The following is a 24,260-nucleotide window of genomic DNA, read 5'->3' on the forward strand; positions in this document are numbered from 1 at the left end:
ACGGTCAGTCGCAAATGGAAGTCCCTCACTCAGCAAGAGGAAACAGGGTCAACTCGGACTTCAGCAGCCAGTCAGGACCGAGTGGAGGTCTTCCAGACAACAGAGGATCTGCATGAAGCACTCCCAACCCGGCGCAGACAAAGGGCGAGAAAGCGAAACTGAAAGTGCAGCGGCATCGGTCCATCAGTTCACACCTCCCTAGGCCGCTGTTGTTCAATTAGTGGCCGGGCATCCTGCCAACGCAAGCCCCTGGCATCCTTCGGAGGTAGGCCGCAATCTTCCGCCATGCACAACTTCGGTCCCCGGTGGGCGATCTCAGCCCGGGCAACGTCAATCGCCCCAGCTGTGACTCATCTGCAGGATTCCGTGCATGAAAACCAGGATTTAGGACAGGATGATTGCCGGAGGGCGCGAGGGTAGCGGGAGCTCAAGGCTCACGCGGCCATCTTGGTCAAGCGCTAGGCTCCTCCAGACCTGGCTTTTTTAATCCGCCTACTTTGCTTCTGCATCCTCCCTTTCTGTCATGTGCCAGGAAACCCCTAAGGGTAGCTGTGCGCCTTACAAGTCTCTAATATTAATAATAATAAGCCAAACCCCTAAGTAACACTCAGCTAAAATGACAATGCAAATGTTGACAATGTAAATGTAATTTTGGATGTGCAAAAGTAAATGTCAACAATAATGTGCTGATGTACATTTCAAACAATGTAATTGTAATGATATAATGGAATTCATGTAAGGCTGCTAGACACCCCAATTCGAAACAGGATCACTACATTGTGTGGCACATCACCTAGAGTGTCAGTGTAAATACTTAGCCCTCGATTACAAGCCCTCGAATAATTCCTATATTCGTGGTAATACCTGCTATCCCAAATATTGTAATTATGATTACCATTATGTGGCTCATTCAAATATCCTCACAATCCTGGGTGGTAACTGTTCACCCCCTAAAAACGGACACTTTTGGATATATTATTTCCAGGGTGCGTAAGTTGCACACCTTTCTGAGTTTCAAAACTTGGAATTCATGCATTTTTGCTGGATAATTTGGGGCAGGTGTTATATGGCAAAATTCATGCAGGTAGGGACATGTGAGGTAGGTAATCAGCACTCAAGTAATAATGTGGCCGAATCCAGATTTGCAGGGCTGCTAGACGAAGACTTTGTATTCTGTTCCAAGAGTGTATGCTCTCTTTGTGATCTTTCTGCTCGCGGAGCGTACACTCGCTGTATTCTCCTCGAGGAACATACACCCTTTTTGTGCTCTCTTCAGAAAGTGATCAGTGGGTGCTTTCTTCAAGCCATCTTGAAGAGACATCTTGTATATACTTTAGTATATACTTATTATATACTTATATGTGTATGTACTTTGTGGGCTCTGGAGATCAGCCCTAGGACTTGTCTGCTTCCGCTTAGGGACTTTTTTTCTGTTCAACTGCCTCTATTTAACTGTCTTTATAGAAAACGACCAGCAGAGGTCAGTAAAATACCAGAATTGCTTTCTGCTGAGGGACTATCTTTTTAAAACATTTCTGGCAACTGCCTTTTTTATATATATATCTTTATTGACCTTTTTTGAACACACAGGTTGTACAAATATCAGCATTTACCATGCCAGGGGTATATCACATCTAGTGGGCACCTTTCAAATCTCGTAAGGCATGCATCATGTACAACAACAATGCTATACAAACTTTTCCCCAGGTGTCCCTTCCTCCTACTTCTCTTGTATACATCTTTTATATAATGCCTCAGTCATGAACACCCCTTAGAACCTCTGTCATGGCCCACACCCCCGGGCTTCAACTCGAAGAAACAGTTACCCTGTCTTCCCTCCCACCTCCTTTCCCTCAACAAAACTACCCCCCACCCCCCATCCATGTCTGATGGATAATCCGTATAACATACCTTGACGGGCCTTGTCTCTCTATGTCTGTTGCCCCTGCTGGTATAACCATGCTACTCCACCTCTCTCATCTCTTCCCTACCTTCTGTCTCCCGCCCTGAGTGTACACTTCTCTCGGTCATGTCACCAACTGTTCCGTCCATATCTGTATTTATCAGCTCTGCCACCATAGCCCTCCAGGCCTGGACGTCTTCTTCTAAACTCTCATCCCGTCGGGTCTGCTGCATTCGAATCACCTTAACTGTCGCCCACTCCTGCACATCCCGCACCCACTGTCACACACTGGGCAGACGGTGGCCTATCCATGATCCGGCAATCCGTCTCTTTGCGAGTACCAACCCTAAAAGGACCAGCTTCCAACTGAGATTCTTCTTTTTGGGTCGTAATGGCAACCCCAGCAGTACCACCCGTATCTCCCCGGCTATCTCCCAACCTGTCGCTCCCCTCAGTGCCTCAAGAACTGTCGCCCAGTACCCCTGCAGCTCAGGGCATGAACTCAGCATCTGCTTCTCCACACCGGGGACATTGCCCCGATCGCTCCGGGTAAATCCTGTGTAACACCCTTGGGGTCAAGTATGTTTTGTGTACATAATTAAATTGGATTAATTTAAATTGCGTGTTTGCACTCACTTTTAAAGTATAAGGTCCCAAAGGCGAGATCGATTGCATTGCAAATGCTTGTCTTGACTTCCGGTGACAGACCACACTGAAACAGATTGTGTCAGGGGAATACATTTTACTTAACTTTTACTGGAACCCACTTGTTTCATGGCATTTTCAAACAGCTCTAAGAAGCTTGTTGTGATCATCTGGAGCATATTTTAGAGGCTGTGAGTTGATGACTTGCTTTTGGTTATTTCAGGATTTGTCCATCAGGAGCTACTCTGAACTGGTGGTAAGCCAACCAAACTCCCGGCCTTATTTCATGGGAAGAAAGAACAAGCATTTACAATGAAATAGGACTCCCTATTGTATTGCAGAGCGTGATGTCCGTGAAGCGGACGCCACGCTCACTATTAAAGTAAAAAAAAAAAACACAGAGCGCATTGTCCCTGAAGCGGGTGCCGCGCTCATTATTAAAGTGTTTTTTTTTTTAAATGAAACCGAGCGCGGTGTCCCTGAAGCAGGCGCCACGCTCAGTATTCAAGTTTAAAAAAATAAACAGAAGGTGGTGTCCGTGAAGCGGGCGCCGTGCTCAACATTGAAGTTAAAAAACTTTTTTTAACTGAGCGCGGTTTCCCTAAATCGGGCGCCACGCTCAGCATGCAAGTTAGAGTTGCATAGCGCTCTATAAGAAAAGCGGCCTCCATTGTCCCAAAAAGTGTCAATAAACAAAATAGTGCTCACCCACTTATAATGCAGACCGTGTAACAAGCCAAGTAAAAAGTCTAGTCGTTATGGGCAGTAACAAATATAGACAAGGCGGCACCAAAGAGGGACTAACAAGCTTATTTACGAATCAGAAGCCAGCATTTACGAAGGGCAATGACTCAAGACAATGACAAATATAGGCGGAGAGTGGGCAGGGCTTCCAGTGCATACGCTAATAGAGCATGCCTCTCAGAGCGAGTAGCTCATGCACGCTGCCGCTAGACTCAACCTAAAAAGACAGTCAGTTAGTCCAATTCAGTTAGTATAAATCACTGTGTAATGTATATGTATTTACTAATGGTTGTTTTGTTGGGTTTCTAATTATCTCTTGTACATTAAATTAAAAAGGAAAAATGTCTTTGCTACCTTGAGATCCCAGGCTCCGCATTTAACTGTATCTACCAAATATTTTCAAAGAAAATGTATTTGATTCTAAATGGTCTAAAAAAAATATTCCCCTTTGGAAGCACCTCTTCATCATACAATTGTTTCCTAGAAGGACATCAAGAAACCTGCTCCTAATACATACAGCTTTCCATGCACACTAATGAAAAGGGTTGTGACTAACAAAGTACAGAGGTACAGAGGGGCATATGTATCAAACGATTTTGTATTCGCAAACGCTGCGATTCGCAAAAAAACAGCGTTTGCGAATACAAAATCGCAAAATGAGATGTATGAGCCATTTTAGCATTGCATTATTAAGGAATCGCCAATTTTGCGATTTCTTATTTTTGCGTAAGCATTTAAGGAATCGCAAATTGCGATTCCTTAAATGCTATGTAACACGCACCCAAGTTGTGCGATTTCTCCTTAAGAAATCGCAAATTACCACCAACTTCAAGTTGGTGGTAATTTGCGATTTCTTTGAAAAATTCACTTTTTGGCATTTTTCAAAGTGCCATGGGGCGCACATACATGCCCTTAGGGCATGTATGTGCGCCATATGTGCACACATGCTAATTTCAGGGGTGCATCAGGGTGTCATCATGACACCCTTTGAAATTATTCTCAATTTGCGATTAGCAAATTGCGATCCGCAGTTTGAGAATGACTTCCCATTCATTGCTATGGGCCTCCTGGCCCATAGGAATGAATGGGAAGGTATTCTTTAATTGCGATTTTGCAATTTGCTAATCGCAATTAAGGAATATTAAGAATTCACAAAATATGTGCGAATTTTTAAATACATCTTGCTATTTGCAATTCTCAAATAGCGATTCTCAAAAAATCGCTATTTGAGATTCGCAAATGGAGATTTTGATACATATGCCCCTTAGTACATTATTTGGGAATTCGACCTATTATATTTATATCTGGAGATATTAAACATGTAAAAAGCCATGGTAAATTTCAAAAGGAATTACAAATATAACATTGTTCAGATGAAACAGATGGAGAGCTGCAAAAGACCAGAAACAGTATAGTTCCAAAACTATCAAATATTATGAACTAAATAATAGAAAGTATAAAAATACTGCAGGCTTTCTGTTTGTGTGATATGACAAAATGTTATGCTTTGGTAAATCAATTTACAAGTACCAATTAATGTTTAATACAACAAAATGTTTACCTTGGACTTATTTGGCTCAATTCACTAGAACAGCACAAAGACACCCATTGGTTTACTGCTACCTTTGGAGCAGATTTCTGTCTTTCTCTCTTTTTACAAAGAATCCTTTAGTTCTACCTAGGAGGCACCTAGTGCTACAACTTTTGAGGAGTTCCAACATGTTAACATTGACACATCTGGAAATGGAACAGATGTGTCTGAATGACTCAGAAACAAGGCAGTTCTTAGATCTGGCTGACTATTCCCTCAACAACAGTGCTATTCATAAGCCAGTGCATTACAAAACAATTAAGAGAAATCATTTCCATTTGAGAAAACTGAATACATAAGTGTGTTTTTCTTAGCTAACTTTTTTCTTTTTCTTCCCCCCAAGTTTGGGGTTGCTCCCGCCACCTCCTGTTTCTGCGTTACCAGGAGTAAATCTCTGACCATATTGAGGGTACAGGCCCCCTACATTTCCTCCACTATATCGCCTGACATACATTGTCAAATATAAGTTACATAAAATAGGTGTAGGGATTATTTAAGTAAACATAAACATAAAAACAGGTTAAAGGAAATTTTAATAAAAAATATAGATTGGGGGCCTCCCACCACCAAAGATGAGATAATGGCGAGTAATGTAGTGGAAGGGGGCGTTCTGTCAGACGATGTAGTGACAGGGGATGCAGTACCATACAGATGTTTTCAGAGGGTAGAACTGCCTATGAAGTTTTATGTATGTATAGGAATATGTAAGTCTATATCAACATTTGCGTTTCTTACCACCCAGAAACACCCCCAGTGTCCCCCTTTAGGGCGTTAATAGCACAGATATTAAATCATGCTGTGGTAAGTCAGATCTATGTGTAAATCCATTTAAAAGTGAAAATTCACATAGTGTGGAAAACACGGTTGATTTTGCACTCACACTCGCTACCATCTCTGCAGTGACCTCACTTATGTGTGCAAAATGCATACAGCTGTGGGAATCCGGCCCTGGAGGGAGATGCTACAGGAAATCTTGAGTCTTCCATATAAGCAGAGCACAGTATGTATGGCTCCCTTAAAGAAACATCACTGGAGGTCGTTAGGCAAGCGTCCTTCACACACAAAGCTTCTACAATAGAGCGTGCAAAGGATAAAAACACTTTGCTGTCAGCAAAGGACATTTGCAAAACACGTGACTGTGGTGGATGCATCTCTTACTTAACACCACCAGCGGCTGCAATGCAAGCTTCCCTCATATACACAGCTGCAGTGATTAATTTGTAAGAAAATAATAATAATATTAGTATTCCAGGGCCAAGCCCCCCTAGTCTTGATTCCATGTCATGCCTCTCTCTTCCACCACTCTACTTCTCTTTCTGCTACTTTAGCAGGTTCCTTTTTTATCCCTGCTGGTGCCCACCTCCGGCACAAATAAAGCCCTACAATATCTGATACGGCACGTTTGTCCACGCCAGCCGGGTGGTCGGAAGCAGGGGTACCCCCGCAGTCATGGCTGGGGTGAACCTAGGGCTGACGCTCCTCTTCTGCACTTATCTCAGCAGTAGTGACTGGGGACGCACAAGGAAATGGAGAGGCAGCAGGTGGGTGGGACTAGTCACCCTGCTAGTAATCCTTTATCTGACCTATGTTGGCCATCCACCCTCCGGCAGGGCCGAACTGCCTACTGGGCGTTTTGGCATGCTGCCGAGCTGGGGGCTGATGTCAGTGCAGTGGAGGCTAATTTTGTTGATGGAGACCTGCGTGTGCTTCGAAATAAACAAAGCAAAACAAATTTCGTTCAGCACACGCAGGTCCCCATCAGCGAAATCCGCCCCCAGCTCGGCAGCATGCCAAAACGCCCGGTAGACAGTCCGGCCCTGCCCTCCGGTACGGGGCTTTATCCACCCGACCACTTACAGAGAAATGGGGAAGAGTTTCCCACAGTGACCACCTCCCTCCCTGGGTCAAGCTAGAACCAACTGTGTGCCTGAAATTGTGCACATTAGCCCCAATTCTACTAAGCAAGTTTAAAATACAATCTCAGAAAAAAAGAGAAAATTCTTAAAAAGCGGAAGGTGCTGCAGTGAACACACTGCTGCGCAAAGCAAGAAAGGGGTCATCTGAAACTGGAAAGCGGGGGATAGCTCGTTGCGTTTTGTGCCTGTTGCTGGGATATGTCTGCGCCCTACAAGTCGTAGTAGGTATGACTCCCAGAAAGAGCAAACACAGCCCACTTCATTTCTCACTTAGACTAGCAAGGATAGCGACAATGTAGACGTGGAGGAGGCACGGCTTTAGGTCTGGTTGGTGGGGGGGGAAACATACACAAAGGCGACAAAGGTGGATGGGGGATTGAGATAATGCTGGGCACCTGGGTAAAAGTGAAAGCGGGCGCCTGTTTTGGTTTTGAAAGCAGACACCCATGTGCTGCCTGCAGTAAGAGAAACTCATTAATGAAAATAGTGCTCACAGACTAAAGAAGGCGTACCGTGTAACAAGCGAAGTAAAAGGGCCAGTCGCCAAGGGAGGTTACAAATGAAGAAAAGGCGGTACTATGGCGGGACTAACTACCCTATTAAGGAATCAGAAGCCAGCATTTGCGAAGGACAATGACACAAGATAATGACAAATATGGATGGAGAGTGTGCGGGGCTTCTATTCCATACTCCACTGCAACAAGTCTCGCAGAGCAGCACATGTGCGCTGACTCTAGGCTCGACCTAAAAACGATTGTATTGGCATTAGAAATAATAATAGCAAAAATAACAACAGTAATAATAATCATCACCGTCAATATTATCATCAAAATTATTATCAGTGTAATTGCTAATAATTAAAGACAATAATGATAGACTGTCATGATGTAACTAGTGAAATAGCCCCATGGGTAGCATGTAACATTCATCTGATGACTATGTCTAAAGATGGTTGTGTGGTGTTGCAATAAAAACAAATAAAAAAAAAAGACAATAATAATAGTTAAACGTTACATTAATAACTTACAGTAATAGCAATAAGAATAGGACTAATTATTACTGTTGTTGCAATTATATGAACTAATTACAAGCAACTTGAATTGTCTCTTGAAGCCTGTATGAGTAATAGATCACCAATGGAGATGACTCCATACAATCAATACAGTGATAAGATAGATAAAACAAAAAAATAGGGGAGAAACTCCCACTGTATGCCGCAGTAGAAAAAATGCATTCTGTCTTTGACCCGTTTTGTTGTGCTTCTTCTCTCTGTCTTTCCTACGTTGCTTCTCTGCCTCATGTTTCGGTGCTGTTTTCCTGCACTCCTCCTCCTGTGCTCCTTACTCTTCTGCCTCCTGCCTTCAGGGCTCCCCACTGCTGCTCTTGCACTCCTCTCCTACACAGGAGCTTCTTCATGGTGGCCTCAACGTTGAAGGCATACTGTAAGGCAAGCCCCTCTGTACCAGTCTGCACTTCCACTGCACCTCAACCACCCTGAGTGCCAGGAACCCTGGTCCTCCCCTGACACACCGCTACCCAGCCACGTTTATCAACCGTGGAAGCCGCTGGCAGCACTTCTGCCGCACCACACAACACGTCCCTTCGCCTGCGCCTCCAGCCTCTTCACCTGCATTCTCATGCCCACACGTACATCTCCAATACCCACCAGTACCGCACCAACAGTATCCAGCACACCACTCACGCAGGCATGCTCTAACCAATCTCCACCCACACCTAACATTCATCCATGCTCCTCAACACATACAACAGAGATCTGGGACCTGTTGGACGACGGGGTCCCACAACTCCACTTCCTCATGAATTAACATAAGTGACTTGGCTAACCCCAGCATCATCACTGGACATAGCCACTGCCATCTCCACTGGATATAAGATCGTCATATAAGACCGCCAACAGCACTTCCAGCGACACCGAATCCAATTACATAGAGCACCTCTCCTTCCAGCTGTGAATCACAGTAAACTTCACCATGTGCGGCACCCGGACCTAAAAACTGTAAGTACACAGCATTAATTTTACCAGCAACATAATGGACTTCGTCGCCTCACCTCAACTTTCACTTAGAGGACCTCACCGACCTCAACTCAGTCGCCCTCCTCGAAAGCTTTGGAAACATTAGACTCACACAACACGTAACCAAACCCACCCACTGTGCTAAAACCACATTCTGGACCCTGTATTCATCATATTCAATAACATCATGATAAACAAACCAGCACCATGCCTTTAAAAAATGGACTTAACCCCATCAGCAAAGCCCTTGCTCTCATATTGAACACTTTCATTGATATAGTCACATTCTCGGAAGTCTGGAAGCACATAGCTGCCAATGCTGTACTGAAGAAGCCTTCAGAAGACCTGGACAAGCTTGCAAATTACTGACCAATCTCCCTCCTACTATGCCAAGCCCAGGTCCTGGAGAAAGCCATCAACAGTGCCTCACCAAACACCTCTTCAACAATCATATCCTCAACACCACACAATCAAGATTCAGATCCAACCACAGCACAGAGACAGCTGTCATATAAGCAACAGATGGCATCCGGATGATCTTAAGCAGTCAAAAAACTGTGGCCCTCATCCTACTGGATCTTTTGCAGCGTTTGACATGGTCTCACACCCATTCCTGAGCAGACAGCTGCACAGGGCTGGCATTTAGGGACCCGCCCTCCAATGGATCGGCTCATTATTAACCAGAAGATCTCAAACAGTGAACCTGCACCTTACTTCTCTGAAGAAAGAGAACGCACCTGTGGAGTACCTCAAGGCTCCTCACTCAGCCCCACTATCTTCATGATCCTACTGGCCGATATCATGCCTGTCCACAACATCAACATCCTCCTCTCAGACAATCCCCCAACACACAAATGAAATTCACCACCTGCTTGACCAAAGTGGCCATGTGGATGAAGTCCAAATGCCTCAAGCTGAACACCGACAAGACAGAAGTGGTAATTTTCAGAAAGGATGCATCACCGTGGGACTCCACCTTGTGGCCTACAGACCTTGGTGCCAAAGCCAGCCTACAGGCAAGAAACCTCTGGATCATAGTCGATAACAAACTAGACATGTCTTCCCAGGTCAATGTCGTCACAGCATCCTGCATCCACACTCTGAGGATGCTGAAACAATCTACAAGTGTCTATCACAAAACACCAGTATGATTGTCACCCGGGCCCTCATCACCAGCAGGCACTATAGGAACTCTCTCTACACATGGGTCACTAACGATCTCACAAAGAGACTTCAGACCATATAGACTGCAACAGCCAGACTCCTACGCTAATCTCATATCATACCACACCTGAGGGCGCTCCACTGGCTTCCAATACACAAACATGAACAGTTCAAACTCCTCACCCACACGTACAAAGCTCTACACAGCATAGGCCCAGCTTACCTGCACAACCACATTCTCTTCCATCAACCTTCCATGCATCTCTGTTCAGCCGGACTCTTTCTAGCACGCATTTCTCACATTCACAAAAGCAGAACCGGAGGATGAGCCTTCTAGTACATCACTTCTAAAGTACAGAACAACCTCCATCTACACATTAGAGCCTCCTCCTCTGTTTTTGAATTCCACAAGAAGTTGAAGACCGGGGTCTTTGAGTAAGATCTCTTGCTCCTGGGGCAAGCCTCATACACCTGCACAATGCCAGGAAACCCTCACGTTGATAGAGTGCTTTACAAATACAGATAACATAACATAGCATAACAAAAGTCCAATCCTCTTAGTTTACATCATGGGATGTAACTAAAGTCTGACACATTCCAATGATGGCCCGCAGTGACAGACGCTTTCTGTACTCTTTACAGATCATCAGTATTATATGGTGGGTAGGAATTAAACCACCTATCACATAGTAAGCAAATAGTATATGAAATCAGCTATGATAATTTGCAGCAGATGTAGTGCTAATTGTTTGCAAACCCTTATCAAGGCACTTTATCTTAAAATCAAGGCAAAAGCTGTGAGTGTGTGAAATCTCCCTCTTGTACAGGGTTTTGTAGCTTTAAGGACTCCCATGGATAATTCTAGATATTGTCATAATCTAAGGGTCCATGTGTCTTCTTGGTATGGGATGATACTGGAACTATAATACATTCCTCGTGATTGCCCTCCACCCATATGTCCTGTTCCCAGAGAAAAACAAACACCATAAATGATCTAGTTATCGAAGACAACAGTATTACAATGCCATGGTTCTGCCCCTGAACATTCAAGCTCAGACAGCCATACTGCTGGCTCAAGCAACTGGATAAACAACCCAAATAAATAGTGCATGGACGGGAAGCACTTTTTTCTGGAAGTACACAACTTCTGCCAAATCAAAACATGTAATCCTAGCTACCACCATGTGGGTGGAGCCAAAGCCCCTCTCTGTAGCACTCCTGAAAACTCATTTTTAAGGTTGATCACATTACAGCTGGCAACAGCTGCACTGTCAAACCAGACCTAATGATATTGTTTGCCTCAACCCTGTGAATGGTAATAAACTGTGGCAGAATTATCATGTTCAAAGTCATGCTCGTCTTTTCATAGATGTGAACAGTATACACACCAATGTGCAGTGAGGAGAAATGACATCCGTTGCCCTTGCGCAGTGATCAAACTCTAACCAAGGGGCATTCATCGATTCAGAATCCCTTCCGTCGGGAGGGTAGGACATCATTGGCCCCAGCGTTATCTTCTACTCTTGCTAATGGTATGGACAAACTGCTCCTGTCTCTCTATCATATATCCTGTGAGGCACTTTAAATATTCAACCAGTGATGTGGAAATTATGATGCAAACGGTAACACCCACCATACTAAAATAAAATTGTTTAGAGAATCTCCAATCTCACACAGTGTTCCTCAAGAGCTTGTCTCCAGGCGTCTATTGTTGAAGCCATCTGCCTACACTGTCCCATTCACGCGCCTTGGTAGAAAAGCCATTTATGAATTCTGTCCATGAAGAACACCAAGCCCCAGCTCCAACTGCCATCAAGGCTTGGATGCTCATGCCTCTGTCACGCTTCTTTGTCCCTCCACAGTGTGTGCATCGTGCACGAGTTTTTCACCAGCTCTGAAGTATGGAGCTAATCTCTGTGAAAAGCCTTAATACTCCTTGGAGAAGATGTCCTTCAGTGTCATATAATAAAATAGCTGAACACGCAGCCCACTGACATATTGCGAAATAGTGGTCTGGGAGTAGAATAAGGATGTATGCCCTAAGAACTATGGGCCTCATTTATGAAAAGTGATGCATCGCTGCATGAAAACAGGGATGCGTCACTTTTCACTGCGCCCTCCTTGCGACATGCTGGATGCGTCATATTTACAGTATGACACATCATGTTGCAAGGAGCTACAGATACGTCAGTATTTCTGACGTATCTGTAGGCGCACAAATTACGCATTGCTGGAGTGTGTCACAAAAGTGACTCAACTTCAGCAATGGGTCATTTCACATGGGCCAGTCCCATTTCAAATGTGCCTGCATCAGTCTTACGCCTGCTATGAGGCAGGCGTTAGATATTGACGCATTTGCATCCTAAAAGTGGCGCAGTGAAATCTCATAGATTTCACTGTGTCACTTCTACGAGGCTTACTTGCGTCGGAACGCCCACCCTGCATACATTATACAGGTATAATGTGGCACAGGGGTTTACAAAGTGACGCATCTACCGAGATGCGCCACTTTGTAAATATGACGCAACATTTTTTACGCCGCTGGTGCGTCACAAAAAGTGACTCACCGGCGGCACAAAAGTGACACAAGGGCTCGTAAATAAGCCCCTATGGATGTAGAGAGAATTGAGCTGCACATTGCTACCTTTCTAATTCTGCTGTATATAAATGAATCAGTTCCTTGTTTGAGGAGACCTGTATTTGTGTTCTAAGTGCTACATTTCATAACTTTTAGATTATGAAAAACGTATTCATACTAGTTTCAGCCAAAGTATGTTGGTTGTAAATAAGAGTTTGTCTACTTATACGTCCTGGTAGATGTAATGACTTATCTAAACAAATTGGGTAGTATTTGAAAGCTTAAAATGAGTGAGGGATATGGCCTCCTGGTACATGTTATGACACTCAACCTGTTAGTTAGAAAATCCGCGATGCTGCACTTCTACACTTCTGCTCTCTCATTTGCTAACAGATGTGGGAGCACAGCGGCTCCCTGTGCCTCGCGATGCTCAGTATCTCTAGTTTACAACTGCCAGCATCTTCACTCTCTACAGGATGGATGGATGGATGGATGGATGGATGGATGGATGGATGAATGGATGGATGGACGGATGGATTGATGGCCGGGACAGATGGGCAGATGGACAGATGGATGGATTACCAAGATGGGTGTATGCCACACAACTACCATACGTTATGAGGAGGAATTATAATTATACAAAGGATTCATTTCATTCTCTCATTGGTGATGGGGTTGTAGTACTAAAATTTGCTAATCTGAGTCAGAACCCCCCTCTCACCAAATGCCATATTCCTCAGACATTACCCCCGCAGACCTTATCTCATATAGTTTAATGAACATTCACTCTCTGGTTAAGACACTTATTGATGTTTTGAGCATTTCCTACAAACAGCTAAGCAAATGTAGCCATAATACTCAATCTTGGATCAATGATTATTCATCTACTGATGATGTCTCTGATATCCTACAAATTTCGACTACAAATCCTATTTTAAGGTTAACTTTTTAGGAGATCCTTTGTTCAATAAAAGGGCAAATATTTGTCTTTGAAGTGGCATTGTCCTTCAAAATCTACCAGATTGATTGATCTTATTCTGCCTTTTTTTCTTTAATACTTGCTCATTTGTTTTATTAGGAGATTTTAATGTTAATAATGACGTGAGACTGAAGTTACCCTTGATTTATTTAACTCTTGCCTTTCTATATGCTTATCACAGCGTGTTACCTACTCTACTAAGTGCTCACACGACACTATCATTTTTATCTTTGAAAATGAGGAAAAGATTTATCAATGGCCCTCCATGTCTAGTCCAATCATACCAAAATCCAGATTTTCATTCCCAGCTCTCTCATGGCCTTCTCAGCCCGCCTGCCTGCCCCCTCACATCAACGGAAGCAAAATCACTGAAACCTCCCTATCAGCAGTCTTACCCCTCCCTAACCACTGCTTTCACAGTCTCATGGTCCATAATGAGCTGTAGAACTAGAGCACTTGATCAAGGTGCCCTGCTTTCTACCCACAGACCCTGTGGGTAGAAAGGCTGATAGGAATGAATGCTGCTCTTGATGATCTACATATCCTTCTTGCCTGAGGTGAACCAGGTGTTTTGCTTCTCCTTGACCTATCACCTGCATTTGATTCTATCTTTTACCCCTACCTCTTTACCCTTCTATGGAGAGCGGGTGACTGGCACTTCTCTTTTCTTCAAGAGCGCACACAAACAGTGGCCCCTTTTTCATTCTAAGTTTCAACCAGTTTGTAATGATATTGCAGAAGGCTGTGCATTGAGCACTACACTTTTCAACTTCTATCTGGTCCCATTTGAGCATCTGATTAGGCACATTGGGGTAGGTTTTTACTGCAATGCCAGCAATAACAGCTGACCTTTATATTTGGTATAGCACATGATATCCATTCTCTATGTCAATGTTTAAAGCAGTGTAGACATTCACACTCAGAGGGGGAAATGGGGGTCCTCTCCCAGTATTCAAGCTTAGTAATAAGCTTGCTTGGACACAGCATCTACCCTGATTATTTGCTCTCATAATCTGTAAATCATTTTGACCATTGGTGGTCCTTCTGGACACACTTCTTCAAACTTGCTTCCTCCTGCTTTTTCCATTTACTTACTCCATTCACTGAGACACCTAATCGCTTACTTATACAGTCAGTCAAGCACCCACTCAGTCATCCATGCAGTCACTCATACACCCACTGATTCACCAATACACCATGGTATACATATTTAACACTCATAAACTTTTTAAAAACACTCACAGTCAAGTATGAAGTCATCACTGATGTCATCAGTGATGTCATTTGGGATGTCATGAGCGATGTCATCAGTGATGTCACTGACCATGTCATGAATGATGTAATATGTGAGGTCATGAGCAGTGCATTGCGGGGGCGTGAGTTATAGTTTACTCAGAAAGCATTAACGCCTAAATTTCAATGGTTTTGTATGAGTAAAATCTGACCCTAACAATAACGTCCCTGTAACCTTTGGTTTTTTTGTGAATTTTTAAGTTTTTTAAAATTCTCTTTGCTAACTGTAATATCCTTGTAACATTTGTTTTTTTTGGTGAATGTCTAAGGATTTTTAAATGCTAATTCCTAACTATAACGTCCCTATAACCTTTGTTTATTTTGTGAATTTCTAAGGCTTTTTGACTAGCAGACACTTTTGCAGAGTGGTGGAGAAAGGGGTCTGGTCCTCCGAGCAGCTCTCAGGAATTCTGCTGCATAGGACTTCTTGGCCCTCTGGCTCCCTCTGGAGACAAGGGGACTTTATCCCCCAACTAGTAGTACACTGGGAGGCACATTTGCAGAGTTGTGGAGAAAGGGGGCATGGCCTCTGAAAACTTCTCAGCAATCCTGCTGTGTCGGACTGTCTGGAGGTAACCCCACAGTAGTTGGCCCCCAAGGACGTCCTTGGGGCCAACTACCCCTCCTACTACCTCCAGTAAGTCCTATACAGCAGGATTGCTGTGATCTGATAGCAGGCCACGCTCCCTTCCCCCCCACTCTGCGAACGCACCTCCTGGCGCACTACTATTTGGGTGATGAAGTCCCCTTGGCTCTTGAGGGTCTTTGGGGGCCAACTAGCCCTCCTGTTACAGGCCTAGGGGGTCAGGGTGTTTCTACCCTGCCCCCTTTTTTTCAAATTGTTTTTTCTTGTGACTCGGTTCAACTGAGTCACCAGATGGCTGCCAACACTTCATGGTTTTAAGTGTTGGCAGCCAATCAGATCTCGGGAGGGTTCGGGGATCCACCGCGGCCACAGTTGTATATCTGAGAAATCCTAAAATTTCTCAGGAACTACTGAACGGATTCACACCATTTAACAAAAAGAGTGCTTATTAGACTAAGAGCTAACTTTTTGCTAACTTTGGTATAATTCCGCTCAGCAGTACGGGCTGTAGCCGTGTCTAAAGTTTCCTATGGAAATTACCATGAAGATAAAGCATTCTGCCCCCCCCTTTTTCTTGGCCCCCGCTTGATGGATCACCCCACAACTTTCAAAACAGCACCTGAAGTAAGTGGCACATTCGTTTTGAAAATTTCGCGATGATTCGTCACATGACGCCAAAGAATTTGGCAAATGAAAAAACGCTCTTCCTAAGGAAACTTAGTCATAACTATAACTACCTACTGGCGACTGCCAGTATGTAATATACAAAGAAGGGCTTTTGATCAGCCATCTTCATCTATTGGTCTGTTCAAGTGACATTCACATTTTATTTCTGCCCACTGCGGCTACAGCATAAGACAGTGGTCAGCCTACTTCACCCATTCGCTCTCTTCATGTGAGTGACAGCATTTTGCTCTTGCAATTGTACTTATCCCCCTAAAAGGCCGTCCATTTCAGTGCCTGGTCAGGTTGCCCAATCTCCACTTCCATTTATTTTTCTGTGTCATGATTTTTAAAAAACTTTTTTACAGTGCTTGATTTTTTTCAAGCATATTCATGCCACCTTTAAAAGGTAGCATTTGTACTTTGTAAAGCATTTATACTTTCAATGTTTATTGCATATATTTGCAAACAAAATAAATTAAGAAAAATGCATGATTACCAAGGCCAGACCTGTTTGCTTTGTCAATCCTTATTTACCAATGCCACTTGCATTCCGAAGCACAAACACGGGGCCCGTAACTGAGAAGAGTGAATCCAGGTTAGATAGAATGACACCCTATACTGAATCCATGTTTGCAAATGACTCTTATGTACAGTGTTTAGGAAGCATCTGTTACAATGTGCTTAACCTGGTGGAAAGGGCTCATTGCCTTTAGAATACCCATCTGTGTACTTTTTAGAAGGCTGCATGCTGTATCATTCAAAGAAATACACTTTTGTTGCCTAGCAATGGACAAGGACTCTCAGGCGTTTTCATCCAAGAACACCTTCAAACAGACGTCTTATTCTGGACTTTTCCGCCACTAGCATAGTGTGTCTAAAGCCCACAGCTACCATTCTGCCTCAATAAAAGAGATCAGAATTGTATGCGTGTTTACTCGAGCCCTAAGGGCAGCCAGTGTTCACGATTGTTGTGCTCAGCTCAGCTGAATGTAATAAAATCCCATTTTGTACGAGGGTCTTCACAAAGCGTGTATTATTTTGTAGCTCGTCTACTGGTCGTAAATATTTCTTACAAAGATAGCGCCTGATAGTTTACAATGAGCATGAGTTCCTTGGGTACTACTTTGATCACCTTGAAAAATGTTGAATGTCTTTGTCTTATGCCCTTAATTGTTAAATACACAATAATTCTTGTCACATGCTGTGCGCTCTAGTTAGATGTAAGGAACGATGGGTAGCAAAATAGCTTTATTTAATGCGAGATTCTACCTACAGATGAGGACAACCACTGTACAAGTCTCAGAGAGATGAAAGACAAAGGTACTGCGGTTGATGGCATTGAATGGTACCAAAGATTGAGCGGACTCAATGAACAGGTTTGGTGCTGTTCTCTGGGCTTGAGCAGTTTTGGCCAATATTCACAAGGGTAGCCTACATTTCAGACTGTCAATATTCATAAAGGTGGTCTCCTTCTCGAACCGACAATATTCCTAAAGGGGGTCTCTATCACCTGAGGAGAAAGAGATTGGACTGAAAGTTGCTGGGGAAGTGATTTACTTCCGGGTGGGAACAGTGTTAAGAAAATACAACATTTTATGTACTGCCCTTCAGTTCAGTGAGAGATTTGCCAGCTTATTGATCATGGGGGTGAAGACAGGCAGATCCAATTTGGTTAACCTGGAGTCATCGTCTGGAGCAGAATATTTTAGATAATTTCCAATCTTTATCAATGGCTCAGAGACTCAAAATAACTCAAAGATAGTTTTCAAGCAGAGTTTTTTTTTCCTGAATATCTATCCATCAGTGTAAACTGGCCTGAAGAGTAGTGACTTTATTCCAGTCGGACGGACAGTCTGTCGTTCCATAGCTTTTGCAGTGGGGTGGTGGAGGTGCTTGGGGTGAAAAATGTATTAGTTTGATGTAGATCCTGAATAGCTCTTTAGAAGGTTTGCTTCTAATATGCAGGCTTCAGACCTGTGTTTAATTTCTGAAGGTGGTTACAGGTGGCGGACACCGGCACTCTTTTTATTAGACCAGGCCTTATTTTTTACTATTAGACTTTGACCAAGAGCAAGAGAGAGAGAAAGGCTGAAAATGGTGAAACCAGAAAAACAAAGATTCAAAATAGGAAAGCGGTGACAAAGGGAAGATTGTTGGGATGAAAAAGAATCTGTAAGAGTGGGAAAAAGAGACAGGAATGGAATGGCGGCACAAAAAAAAAGCATGAGGTGTACTAAAGACAGTAATACTGGAATGCGCGGCAACACCGGCTGTGGGCTCTTTCTGGTCTTGTTTTATTTATTAAATATTACTCTATTCATCTAACTCTGTTGTGGGCTCTATTTGTGGTGTGTTGTCACTGTGTTACTGTTTAAAGTGTTGTACAAATACTTTACACATTGCTCCTGAATTAAGTCTAACTCGTCTGTGCCAAGCTAATCGAGGGTTCAGCATAGGTTAATTTAGCGTTTACTTGTGACTTCCCCCTGAAAAGAATTGTGGTTACTGCTTAAGAAGGGTTTCACACCCTCTTCAACCAGTAACCCAATATCTTACACACTGCGAACCATAGCACAGCACACCTGACAAAACCACAACACTGCACCATAATGCTTCAAATTAGATCTAAACATACCATACAAATCTATTCCATTAGACCATATTCTACACTTTGTCATATCACACCACTACATAATGTTCCCAACAACCATCATAGCACACCATAACATACCAAATCACTTTACATACAACTCTCAACAAAATTCTACACCACATCACTGAACATTACTCTGTGACACACAAGATGACACCATACCACACCATACATGCTGCACCACATTATACTGTATTATTTATGAATAGCTTGCACTACGTCACTTCTTACCACATCACAGTACACTAGCCAATTACACTCCACACCTAGTCACTACACAACAAATCAAGCAATGTACAACATGCAGCCCCTCACCCCCCACATCCCTCCACACCACACTGTATAACACCACGCTACACCATTCATATCATACTATTTTACATAGCACCACACTTCACTCCACATCAACAAAGCCCAATGTACCACAGCACACCAAACAGATCTTTATATCAACCACATTGAATAATACCATGCCATTCATCAACACACCACAGTATACCACAAAAACCACACCATATCACATGACACCACATCTCCCACTAGCAGATTGTCTTTATTCCACCACACCATGTAACACTTCACCTTAGCAAATGACACCAGGCCTCAATACACCACACTATCTGAGACTACTCCATGACAAACTTCATCACTCCATCTCACATTACACCACGCAACACCTCATTACACCAAATAATACTACAATTATTCCATTCCATATCACACTAGATTAGACCACATAAATCCACTTGGAAGCATAGAATACATCACTCCATTACACGTTTGAGCACACCAGATCCCACCACTGTCTTCAAAACACACTGGTGAACATCAGTCACATCATACTGTACCTTACAACTTTTCAACACATATCAGGACAGCACACCACCTAACACCACTCAGTAAAACATTATATGGCACCCATCTGACCATACCACATTATGCCTTACCTTGTCACAGTATACCACATATTGTACCACACTATAAGTTACCTAACAATATCGCGTCACAAAATATCATCCCTCACTGATCACATCATATCACCCCACACCACCATTACTCTACTGTAACAACCACCACTGAACCACGAAAACCCATCAGACAACACCATATCACCTGACACTATCTTTGATGACAGCCGACTGCACTACATCACATTACACAACATCTCACAACAGCTCCCCATACCATAGCCTATCATCCACCCATGAACTTAACCCACTACATTGTCCCATACAAAAACACAGTTCAGACCACATCTCACTTAACCACAACCCTCCATGTCAGAAGGCATCACTCACTGGGGAAACCTGAGCTGAGCCTTTTCAGCTCAGTTAAGGGTACGGACGGCGAGACGCTGAGGCAGCGAAAAGCACACAGGCAAGGCAGATGAGGCATGCCGCCAGCCGGTTCCCTGATTTTGACCTGACAACACAGATAGCGTTCTAAAATGCAAAAGGCTTTCTTTCAGAATAAGACACACCTCGAATCCTCCTAATAAAACGCATGTGGTCTAGGAATTCAGGGACAGTGGTCCTAGGGCAGGTAAGGTCCAAAGACAGGCCTATCTAAGGTGATGAAATATAGGACTGGTAACCTCAAGGATAGAAACACCCAGAGACAGGGACACTGCGCGCGTGGAAGCTTGTGTCAGAAAACAGAGGAAGTATTGTTGAGTGATACACTGTTTCAAAGGCAGCACTAAGGCCCCAGAGCACCAATAACACCCCACACCAAGTCCACCTCAAATGTTCAACAAACAGACATCGTTCGAACTGCAACTTTAATAACACTATTCTTTTTATCACCAGGATTATGTAGCCAATGTTGAAATCTGGGTTTAGCTTATGAGTGTCAAGTAAATGTTTGATCAGCTGGCTGATCAAGTCCTTAAGCTGATGAATACCTGTCATGATGATAGATACAGAATAACGTGCATGGTCATGATCCTTCAGGTGCTGCCGCTCCCACAGTGGTTGTTGGTTTACGACCACGGAGTAGAGGGCCAATTCCTCCTTGGAAGCATGTAACAAAGCGTTGTAAGTGATGAATCACTGCATTCCACACTGAGGAACGCCCAGGTTAAGCAATGCCACAGGTGATGGATATAGGGTCAGCCTTGGTGCTGAAATTGGTGACATTCTGTTGAGTGTCCTGTTACAGGGACCAAAGGAAGTGACTGCACTGGAACCACAGGATGACAGCACAGACCCATGTTAGAGAGACACCCACACTGCTAGTGGTGATTGTAAACTCGTGCACAACTTCAGGAGCAGCTCTGGGGTCCTCTGGGCACCTTCAGATATTTGGTGTTACTTTGAAACTCTGCAGGTGTTACCTATTTGAACTAGAATTCAATCTTAGTGAATTTTGTCACCTTAATAGATAAGATAGTTATGGGTATATATGTGGCATGGGCAAAAAGACTAGAATGATCTTGTCAGTCTCGAACCCAGCGACGGAGCTGGTATTGGAAAAATGCTTATGAAATAAAATATGCAGGTAGCTTGCACAAGCGCTACTGATCTCTCAGGGCAGTGAAGGTGACATGTCCTCCTTTGTAGGGTCTACCATATTAAACAAAAAATAGAATGAGACAGTATTTGATGGAACAAGTGAGATGTTTCAATGTTTTTATTTCATGGTTGTGTTTTTTTTTATTTCTGAATGTGATTTCTTTCAGCACATCCCATTGTAACCGAGTCTGTTAATATTCCTGCCGTAGTCTCACGATTGAGTCGACCCTGACCCGTTCTGACACTTCTCTATACTATGAATGATGTTGTGACCGGACCACTTGCGCTTCCAGGCCTGAGAGCGGCTCGGTTCTGTCACGTAGTGTAAAGGATAAAAGCCGTCCCAGCGGCGTTGGGGAGGTGCGGACAGCTAGTGTTTGGCAGCCACAAAGTGGATATTCCACTGTCTCTTCAAAACGCAGCGTAATGAGGCAGATTGAATGCACCGGACAATGGAACCAAGACAGTTCTCCCTGATAGATCTGTGCAGCAGCCGCAGCCGCAGCCTTCCCCTTCCCCTCGCCGCCATCTTTAATCGTTACTGTATTTGCCCTTTCATGTCGTATTGCAGACAGTTCAGTGATTCAACCCTTCTGCTCGTACGACACACCGCCAGTGCAAGAGCCATTGGTCAGGGAACGAGAATATTAATGTTTTATTTCTCCTTTCCTTCTTTAGTCACGACCTATTCCCTCCCACCTCACCTCAGCAGTAGCGGAGAACATCCTGGCCGCGGCGTGCGACAGTGAAAGTAGGAACGCGGCAAAGAGGATGCGACTGGAGAGACCGCAGGTACCGTGCTCTTTCTGGGCCTTCCATTTGATGCCTTTGTGTTTGTTTGTTTTTTATATCAGCAGGGGTGTGTGTAGGCAGACAGCAGAGTGGAACCCATGTTTTAGTTGAATAGTGACCGCTTGACCTAAAAAGTGCATCCTGCAGAATGTACTATGTGAGAATGTAAGTAAATATTCCCTTATCTCCTTCCTCATCCCCTTACTACCCTGATATATTGGAACCGCTATAAACTCCTGGCACTCCACCCAAGCCTTTTTCTTTATTTCTCTTACGGAGAAACCGCCCCTTCTCACATAAGATACACTGCCACCGCTTTCACTTCCTGTTGTTTTGGTGCCCAGTTCTTCGGGCTCCCTTTACCTTCTTTTGATCAGTGCTATGCAGTGCTTGAAATGGAAAAATAGAAGTGCAGGTACTCGGTACAATAGTACCTGCTTGTTTCTTAGAAGTGCCGGTATTTTCCAATTCAAAGTATTGCATTTCTCTTGAGACGTGCCTGTACTCTCCCTCTCAAAATAAAAAAGTGCAGTTACTCAGTACCGGACAGTACCGGCCCATTTAATACACTGGTGCTATGAGTGCAGTTATGGATTACATGTAAGGTGCAGAGACTACGTTTTCCTATGTAGTGCACGGGCCTGCACTGTTATATTTGTATTTTCACTTGAAGCGGATCAGCGACACGCGCTTTTTTCTATGTGGCGTGTCGATCCGCTGCATTGTGTATGTAACAGTGGGATGCTCAGGCCTCATGCTTTTTATTTACACACTGCATCAGGATCAGTAGTATTGAGGTTGCGCTGCAAGGAGTGCGCGGTCCGAACTAGGCCGTACACCAGCCCGCTGTTATTGGCCATTAGCTGCATTAGGCTTTCGTTGGGAAGGCCAGCTCTCTCAACCAAGCGATGCATCTGTTAGCTTCAGATTTAAAGGTCTCAGGGGTGCTCATACCTATGAAAATGCTCTATGGCATTCTGGCTTCTGCATGGTGGGAAAAAAACAATGAACTAGGTTGTGGCCTGATTAATGACCTGTGGCTGAGATTAATTGAAGCATTCCACCCATCATTTTATGTTTTCTTCAGTGCAATGCTTTTAGTGCAACAGTCATGCCCAGATGTGTCTCCAGTGCGCTCTTTGCCATTGGACTTAAGCTACGCTCTACTGAAGTGGCCCAACTAGGCCGAAACCGATGTTGGGGTTGCTTGTGTTTCTTTTGAGAGGGTGCCTAGTCAGGCATTTTGGGCTGGGTTGTTCCTATCGGAGCAGGGCCAAGGTTGATTTGAAAATGACTGGTTCCAGTCTGAGGTGGCATGGTGGGCAAAAGAAAGAATGGACTGGCGTGCAGCCACGCGTAACCAGTGGCTGAGATTAATTCAAGCATTCCCTTCATCACTGTTTTTTTTTTAACTATGAGTATTCAGTAGTGGATAGTAGGAGATTAATTTTATTAATCAAAAGATTACAATAAAAACAAATCAAAAAGGAACCTGTATTGTTCATCAGTAGTGTAGCTAGACCATTGATCGCCCAGGGCGGTCCCTGCATTTACTGCCCCGTAGCCGCCACATTGAGGAGCGGGGGGATGCTGGTGATTCCTCGGAGTGCCCCCCCACCGACCTCCACACTGAGGAGCAGGAGTGTGGGGGTCACGGGTGATTGCTGCCCGAGACAGCAGGTAAGAGCTGGAGGGAGGCCGCCGCCCCAAAACTCGTGCCCGCCCCCCTCGCTATGCCACTATTGTTCAGTGGGAGCATCATCTTGGAAAGGGCCTATTTTCTGCAGTACTGTATTCTTCCACTAAATCGTGCTGACTCAATCTCAGTCTATCCATTTAAGGAGCAGCAAAAAGCGATACACCTTTTCCCAAAAAACGCTTCATATACTCATAATCTTAGTGACAGCCCTGATCTGATGTGTATGGAACTGTTGAGCTATAGGTTTCCTGATTTAGCAAATGGTGCCACACGTTTACATAGCCGTTACTCATGAACCCATTGCTGGGCCATTTGCAGACAGAAGAGAAAAAAGACTTGTGCGAAAGGTGAGCTCTAACATTGCCTCATCACTCAAAGATTCATGAAATCCCAGGCGTGATATGAAGAGGTCCGCAAAGAAGGAGAGCAGAAGTCAAACCTTTTCCTTCTTAAAGGAGCATAACATTGACTGTCAGTAAGTGCCGGCTCCTAGATACGCTGGC

At 44.0% G+C, this 24,260-nt stretch overlaps 1 protein-coding gene across 2 annotated transcripts in view; it reads left to right on the plus strand.

Moving 5' to 3' along the window:
• NOL4 (nucleolar protein 4) overlaps positions 1-24,260 on the plus strand; it is a 666,365-nt gene that overhangs the window by 526,184 nt on the left and 115,921 nt on the right. For both annotated transcript variants that reach the window (XM_085605684.1, XM_085605683.1), the window contains one exon: positions 21,945-22,058. In XM_085605684.1, coding sequence (XP_085461810.1) covers positions 21,945-22,058 — 114 coding nt within the window. The remainder of the gene's footprint in view (positions 1-21,944; positions 22,059-24,260) is intronic.

This window comes from Triturus cristatus, chromosome 5_1 (genome assembly GCF_964204655.1).
Source record: "Triturus cristatus chromosome 5_1, aTriCri1.1, whole genome shotgun sequence".
NCBI lineage: Eukaryota > Metazoa > Chordata > Amphibia > Caudata > Salamandridae > Triturus > Triturus cristatus.